Genomic DNA, 8,176 nt, shown 5'->3' with positions numbered 1-8,176 from the left:
ATGGTCATTGCATTGTGTTGCTGCTTTTCTGAACGGCTGGTTTTGCTGGTTCGCTGGTATAAGTATTTGATATATGTCTCTGAAGCTTCTATCTGTGCTGTCCCCTCATGTATCTTTTACTTGACGGAGTGCTTTGTCAACAAGGGGGAGAATGAGTGACACAAATTCATTTTGCAGGGGGAGTTAATTATTTTTCTTGCTGAGATTATGCTTTTGAAATGTTGCTGAGTCTCAGGGGAGGTTGAGTTTGAGCATTTTGATAGGGGGAGTTTGTCAGCTTTGGAGCTTTTCAGTTACTCTTGCATTTGTCTTGATTGTGTCGAGCCTAGCTTTTGTTGCTAGCCCATGTCTGTGGGGATCAAGTTTGTTAGATTATTTTCTTTTCTTTCTTCTTTTACTCTATTTTTGTTTGAATAAATTTGTGTGGTGTGGTGTTGTCAATGCACTCATCAAGGGGGAGATTGAGATGCCCGTGGGGCTAGGACCTTGTGATGAGTGATTGAACAACACAGTGTGCGTGTGACGTTTCTCTTGGTTGGTGTCGTTGCAGGTGATAGGTGGAGACTGAACATGCGGCGATGTGTGAAGAATGAAGATATGATGCCACGCCGATGGACTGAGAGCGGTGAAGGGTGGATCAAGACTTGCGTTCGAGGGATTTGAGATCGTGCGGTGTATGTCTACTGTACCTGACGACACAGCGAGAGAACGTTGGTGGACGGTTTCTTGGTTAAGCCACAAAACCAAGATCCCGGACGTTCGTTGCGGCGGACGTGGCCGAAGACGGGGACAATTGTCGATCGCGAGAAGATTCCGGATCATCGTGCGGCGAGATCACGGGACGCCATGGTGCTAGATGGAAGGATCGCGGACATCGAGATTGTTTGCCGTGGAGGATGATATTGCGTGATACGCGCCGATTACGTTAATTTAATTTACGTAATGGCAAATTTGTAATTTACGTAGTGTCATCCTATGGGTTATAAATATGTGGCACCTAGGATTGAGGGGTATGCGTTTTTAGGGTTTCTGGGTGTTTGCTACAGTAGCCGCCGTGAACAGTTCCGCCGTGAACAGTTCCGCGCAACAGTAGCCGCCTCCCTGAAGCTCTTCTTGCGTGCACTCCTCTCTCCAGTCTAGCCTAGGGTTTAATTCCTAGTGAGGGATTTTTGTTGATCTCTCTAATCAAGAGAGGGAGGACGATCGGGCGGAGGCTAGATGCAATTTTGTAAGAACAATTACTTGCTTTAATCATTAAGTATTGTTCCTCGTTTCATTGCATTGTGCTTATTTGTTTTTCGTCAGGTTTATCGTCGGTTTCGATCTAGGTTTTCTTGATCCGTATTTTATACTTGATTGTCTTGCATAATATTTTGGGAATAGCTTTCTAGTGATCTTGTGAACCTATGTTTCGAGTTTCCTCGCATTTGGATCTAATTTGCTAAAGTTCTTGAAATTTGGGAGTTTGATCTGTTTGCTTCCGTGCGAAATTATTTTGAGTTGCTCCCATTCACCCCCCTCTGGTCGCATTTTCCGGTCCTACAAACACTACCCTTTCTCAAAAGGCTCAATCAAGAATAGGAGTATGGATTGAACACCTTTACTTAAAGATATGCAGCCATTTTATTTGTTTGGATACTTCCTATTAATAGCATTGGCTGGGCATGTTGGGACTTGAGAGGCAGCAGTTCATGTCTGGTGTTGACCCCTGCAGCCACGAGTCATTGATGGCAGCGCGCAAGCTCTGCCCCTTGCAGTATTAGATGGAACTCAATGTAATTCCGAACGTACCATAGTTTTGGAAAAGTGATCACTGCATTTTCCCTTGGGCACGAAGGCTCCAAATGCAGGTCGGTACACTTGCAATGATTACTTGACCCTGTCTGAATCTTATCCAGCGTCGTGTTTGAGAAAATGCTTCTTGGGTTAATGGGTTTGGTCAGCAGCCTTGTGCTCTATTTCCTTGGTCAGTAGTATATTATCTCTATATTCATATATGCTTGTTACCTTCCCTGGTAGTACTTGTATGAGCCTGCCAATGTGTGTATCAGTGTACAAATAAATAAAATGGCTATTTGAGTGTTCTTCAGCAGGAATGCAGGATTGATGTATGCTGAGAACGAGATGCACTGAGAGCTAGCGAAAGCCAACAAAATGGATCATGGCGGAGTCATTATTTGTTTTGACGATTATGAGGTTTCTTATCGGGATGCTCGGTGTGTGTTTTGTACTAGAGTTGTATCCTTTATTACCCGCAAAAAACAAGAGTTGTACCCTTTATTGACATCAATAATTGATTTGTATTTAGGATTAAAGGGAGTATAAGTTCTGACTGTTTGCTTTTTTTGGTCAATTTTAATGGATTGATTCCAATTTTTATTGGTTTCAAGGGGTTTACCTTCAAAATTTTGTAGTCATATATGCGCTGTATCTTAAATTCAGATAACAAGTTACAATAGCATGATGTGTGCTGCCATGAAGGATAGTTTCATATGTATCTCATGATCTCAAAATTCTATGTAGTTTTGTACTCCATTTATTATGTTCTATTCCCGTAACAATGCACGAGCATCGACCTAGTATCAATAAATGTATGAATTTCAAACCAAATCAAAATATAATTTATGGCATGGTTTAGAGAGGTGCTTATGCCGTATGAATACAGATGGTATCAGGTATCCATCTACATCCACATTTATTTCGAACAGGATACCACTTTTGTACCATGAAAAAAATCAAACATATCCAGTAAAGATACCATATTAGAAATGAATGTGAATACATATTTATATATCACGTTCTATCGAACATGAATTTGGTTAATCTGGATAACCAGAAACTCCTATATGTTAAATTAGAAAGTTAGAGAATTTTTGTACAGATAGACAATAGGAGCTAAGTTGAGCTATTCGACAGTCTCGATTTTACGCAAATTGAGATACTGTAGCGTAAAACTGTTTTATAAATCTATGCTAAAATAAATTAAAAACCAGGTGAAGCTATGCATGGAGAGCGTGGTAACCTGGTTCTTTATATTCAAAACAAGTGATAAACATGTAAAGTTGAAAAAGGAGAGGTAAATGTGCAGTTTCATTTGAAAGCGGGGCCAGGTATTATTATTTTTTTCTTAAATGCCCTCCTCGAGTGGAGCGACGGATCCGACTGCTGTGCGACAGCTCGTCGGATCGGGGTGAATGGGGAGCGGCGGCGGCGGCGGCGGCGGGAGCTCGAAGGTGCGCCCGAGGTCTTTCGATGAAAAGACTCGGTCGGCGTGCTGGCGGAAGGCGGCCGTGGTAGCGGGGCGGCACCCGGAACGCTGGCGGCAGGACGCCGCCGGCAACGTCGTATGCCGCCGCTTCTGGAGCTGCCACGGGTGCCTCTGCTACGAGTACGACCACATCGTCCCCTTCTCCAAAGGTCTCCTGCTCCTGCTCTAAGCCCCCCAAACCCAAAAGGGGGAAACCCCGTTGCTCCGTTTCGTGCTGGAAAATGATGGGGTTTTGATGAGTATGTTGGCGGTGAGCAGGTTGGATCCCTCGATTAGTTCCATCGATTCAGCTATGGAGGACAAGGCTTGAGTCCATGTACAAATGGGTTGGATTTAGTAAAAATTTTTTCGTTGGTATCATCTTACCATTCATTTAGTTTGTTTTGGGGAATATATGTAGTATTAGTTCTCTGAAGCTAGTGACATCACTTGTGTTTCGTGGGTACTGTGCGAATTTCCATCCTGAAGCGTATGGACCTTTCAGGAATCTAAATTATTTGAATTGTGCGCCGAATTTTATGTCTGTAGAGTTCGATTTGTGTAGTGAGGATGACAAACTAGGCTTTGGATTTGGCTAAATATTCAAGCGATGCATAATGGCTAGCTGCAGGCATGGTTTGGCATTTGCATACTCTGCACATATTTGGGTGCAGGATTACATTTTGATGACACAAACTACTATCAGTGAAATATATCTATTGAAATGCTGGTGACGTATCTACTTAAAGATTACATCATCTTTGCTCCATTGGTGTCATATCAGCTCAACTGTTCTTGAAAATTTACTGACTTATGCTATTGGAGAGTCCTTGACAGTTTGATCTCTGGAAACAGTTCCTTATGCCTCTGCAGTTTTGATTTAAGGAAGGCGCAGTCAGAATAACTTATGAGTCCATCTCATTCAATATGATTGTTTTTGTCAAGAAATTGAGTTGGTCATGCTAAAATGCTTTTGCTGCTTTTCATCATAGTATTTGTCTAACAGGAAATATATTCATTTTGCTGCATGTAGCCAAAAAATTGTTGGCAATGATATTAACCAGTTGGCAATTTGGCATAACTTGTTGGTATGTTTTCAATTGTCAATTTGGCACAGCTTGTTGGTAGTTTACTCCACCTTTCGCACATAAGGGTAAATTTGTAAAGGTGAAATCATGACTGGCGCGTGCCACAATTTCCTGTTTTTGTCCTTTGGTTATAGGCAGTGAGTTAGTTTCATTACTAACTTGTTCACCTAAAAGATCTAGCTGATGTGGAAAATTCACTTAAGAAAAGTAAGGAAGAATCCATCCTTGTTTAGTAATTATATATTGCTATCACTGTATAGAGATTAATCCATAAGAAATCAGCTTTAAATAACTTATCTCAGTACATGTACATTGTCTGTTGGAAAATAAACTGACCTAACCATGGAAATAATTCTTCTGTATAACAAACTAATGTCGCTCCAACAAGTCCCGCATAAATAGTGTGAAGCTTCTTGCTGGTGCAGCATCCTATTCACAACACGAACTAACATTGTGGTTTGGTAATTGATTGTAGGAGGAGAGTCCACTGTTGATAACTGCCAGATCCTTCAGACTAGAGTGAACCGATCCAAATCTGATAAAGCATGGGTAGATGAAGCAGAGATGCGGGGTTTCTCTTGTGACATCAAGTTTACAGGTGAGTACATCAGCTTCTTGCTTCTTTTCTTTCTTAACAGTAGTCTTCCCTCCGCTTATGGCTACCAGTTTACTATGGAGTGTGGGTACTAGAAACAATTGTAAGTATAAAACCTAGCAGTAGCATATCTTCTCTTCGGAAATAAAGTGCATTGCTCTGCGTCGAGGGCTGTGAATTGCATGCAATACAGTTTTAGTTGGGAAACAAAATTTTACTAGGGGAGGAGAGAATGAAGCATCTAAATCACTATTTGTTGAAATGCATATTAGGTTTTCACTTACTGAGATATATGTTTAACTTCGATTTTTCTTCTTTTCCTGGGGTTGCCAACAGCTTTATCATTAAGAAACATGCATATCATTGGAGGTAGTTCATTTGCAGTCTTTAATTTTTGGAATCAGTTCATCCGCATTGTATTGTATTGTAATGTATTTTATGCACATAAAAACATGCACAGCTCGGTCGCATTACCTGGCCAGTTTCAACAATTTTTCTGGACGTACACATACGTTGTCTTCAGAAGTTGACTCGGAGCATAGACTGTTAGGTGCTGGAGTTGCATTTCATGCACCTGAATACTAGACCGCACTATAGCATGGGATTAGGTGTATCAGAGTTGGTTATTATCTTATCTCCTAATGAGCAGTCAGGTCAGATCAGATTAGATTGGTTAGGGGTTAGATGAGTTTGAGGAAATGTTTCTACGATCATAACAAGACTAGGCATATACCAATGCTGAATGTCATGACTTCACTCTCTTTCCTGTTGTATTTTAGTGCCAATTCTAGATCTCAGGAATAATTTTAACTGTCGACAAATTAGGATATTTGTTATGCTTCCCTGCGACCAAAAAGCATGCTGACAAATCTCACATATAGGCTGATTGTTAGTACTTTGTGGTATGAATATGTAAAATGAAGTAAGTTAAAGTTGGCACCCCAGATGTTTCTATTTGAGGAATCCATTTTAAGCAAATTTGTCCACTAGCATCTGATCCCCTTGCTGGAAGAAATCCAGAGGATTCCATATACTTCCTATTTGGACTGTTCTCAACTTCTTATTTCTTTTGTGGTCTTTAACTCCTATGTCAATTGAGAAATCAATCAAAAGCTTCCGTTCAAGCATAGCTGGCCTCATTCAACTCTAATCAATGTGGATAATTTTTTCTTATAATTTTAATCATTAAGAAATCTCTTATAATGAGAAATTTATCTCTCCCTCTCTGAACAGACAAGGAACTTGATATAATTGAGATGGCCGTCTATGGGGATGTTATTCGTCCAGGTAAGCAATGCCAGTGCAGGACGGTAGCTGAGATGCTAGGGCAAGTGAAGTCAAAGAATCGCATGGCTGCTTGCGAGCTACCAGACAAAAACACAGCTTAACATATTCTAGCGCTTTTTACATCAAATCAATCCCAATTTCTTCTGCTCCTGTAAGGGAGGACAGCCTATTGTCTCAGTTGATTCTATTCAACAACTGTGCTCTCAAATTCTGCCCACCAGCATGTCATTTTGCAAAAAGAATATGGTTGAGTCCGTCTGAGCTCTCACAAGTAACTGCATGATTGAACATTCTGGTGATCTATGTTTTTTGTTGGAATTTGATTCTTGATCTGTAGCATATGAATCGGCAATGCCATCGAGATGCAGTGAATTTCAGCAACTGGGCCTGCATATCGCGAGTGGTTGTGCATGGTCCGTGCCTGGTTAGCCTGACGTGTAACAGCCAGCAATTGTTGTATCCTAAGCAAGTTTTTAGTGATTAAGCAGTCTGACATGTGGGAATAAAAGAAGATGGGCAGAAGCAGCACTGATCTGCTGAATTATTGGGTTATGACCGTAACTAAAATGCTTGTGTGCTTAACTTGAATGTTTAGATGTTGCATAATTCATAGTAGTGCACTGTGGCACTTCAGCTCAAGTTCCAATTAACTGCACTTTGCAAGGCTGTCTTTTTTTTTGGGTGGGGGGGGGGGGGGGGGGGGATTGTGTTAATTCATGCGGCGGATTTAATTCTAGAGACAATCTGGGAATAACCATGGTCTTAAGCCCAAGCAGTTTAGTTGCTTTAGGTTGAGGTCGTGTCCTAATGTCTCGCAAAGGTGACAATGTAAACTAAAAAACTGTGTGTGTTGTGTGTCGAGGGGGTTGGGGTTATAAGAGTGTTTATACACTCGTTTCTTTTTTTTTTAATATAGTGTTATTCGGCTCTCCCACTGTTTGGAAAAGGGGCGCTAATGTAGTCCAAAGTATCTTCAGACTTTATAGTTCAACTTATTGTCTCGATGCACTGGTTTGTTTACATATGAACATATCATAGCTTAGATAAATATATCTGGTATAATCTTCTCCATGATGCATTGATGCCAATAGGCCATATCAACAACAGCGACATATTGAAGCCCACTTCACGTACTACTTGTAGAAAATATTTCCATGGAAACCATATGGAACCCTATGTGGCAAAGTAATTTTTGCTATGGCTCTTCTGAAAATCTTTTTGCGTCAATAATGTACACCTATAGAAGACGAGGTTTTTTTGCAGTGAGAACATGTACGGGACGATAATGAATTCGCATGGTTTTGAAGAGCACAGTTATATTACCTGGGAGATGTTTGCTCCCTCATCATGGACATAGGTAAGTACCCACCCATCATCCTCGTCTCTTCCATTTTTCTTTGCAACGAATTGAACTCCAGATCAGAACTGTCTCTCTTGTAGAGCATGATACTCCACAGAGATAAATTGTTTGTTTCCCTGTTTTTTCACGGGCATCTTAGTCTTTACCAAAAAGTACAAGTGGTTAATTGTGTAATACTTTGTACTTAATTACTAACCTTATCTGGCACGTCAAAGTGGAGCTTAGCGGATTTGGCTTTTAGTGGTTTGTTCTCTCATATTAAAGAAAGATTGGAGGGCTATGATTTCTTTACAGTTACTCAAGTGCATCAAAGAGCTTTGGCTGTAGAAAGCCGAAGTAAAGAGTCTCAAGAGAGTCATAAGCATCACCGTCTTAATATGCATGCTCTTGAGTGCAATTCAGATAGTTCCGATGATGAATCTAAAGAAGTTTATACAGCTGAGTTTGCGTGGCCATCCAAAGCTAAATCATATGCTTATTCTACTCTTAAGCCGATTAACAAAAATTGGCAAGAGGAGAAGTTCACTTTCGATGTATCCAAGTGTGATAGAATATTTGATGAATGATATAAGAATGGATACATTAAGATGTCGCATACT

At 40.6% G+C, this 8,176-nt stretch overlaps 1 protein-coding gene across 1 annotated transcript; it reads left to right on the top strand.

The window, feature by feature from the left end:
• The first annotated feature begins 3,125 nt into the window (after positions 1 to 3,125).
• Positions 3,126 to 6,558, top strand: LOC112873762. The gene is made up of 3 exons (XM_025936809.1): positions 3,126 to 3,417; positions 4,811 to 4,933; positions 6,164 to 6,558. Exons 1-3 carry the CDS (start codon positions 3,195 to 3,197, stop codon positions 6,316 to 6,318), a joined length of 501 nt encoding a protein of 166 aa, XP_025792594.1. The 5' UTR covers positions 3,126 to 3,194; the 3' UTR covers positions 6,319 to 6,558.
• Positions 6,559 to 8,176: the final 1,618 nt, after the last annotated feature.

Source organism: Panicum hallii, chromosome 9 (genome assembly GCF_002211085.1).
Source record: "Panicum hallii strain FIL2 chromosome 9, PHallii_v3.1, whole genome shotgun sequence".
In the NCBI taxonomy this organism is placed as follows: Eukaryota; Viridiplantae; Streptophyta; class Magnoliopsida; order Poales; family Poaceae; genus Panicum; species Panicum hallii.
The sequence above is the reverse complement of the archived record's forward strand: the minus strand, read 5'-3'. Positions and strand labels throughout refer to the sequence as shown.

Coding starts and splice junctions, on each gene's coding strand:
- LOC112873762 (XM_025936809.1), top strand. CDS start 3,195: ATGGGGAGCGGCGGCGGCGGCGGCGGCGGGAGCTCGAAGGTGCGCCCG. Junction 3,418..4,810: donor CATCGTCCCCTTCTCCAAAG/GTCTCCTGCTCC, acceptor AATTGATTGTAG/GAGGAGAGTCCACTGTTGAT. Junction 4,934..6,163: donor TTGTGACATCAAGTTTACAG/GTGAGTACATCA, acceptor CTCTCTGAACAG/ACAAGGAACTTGATATAATT.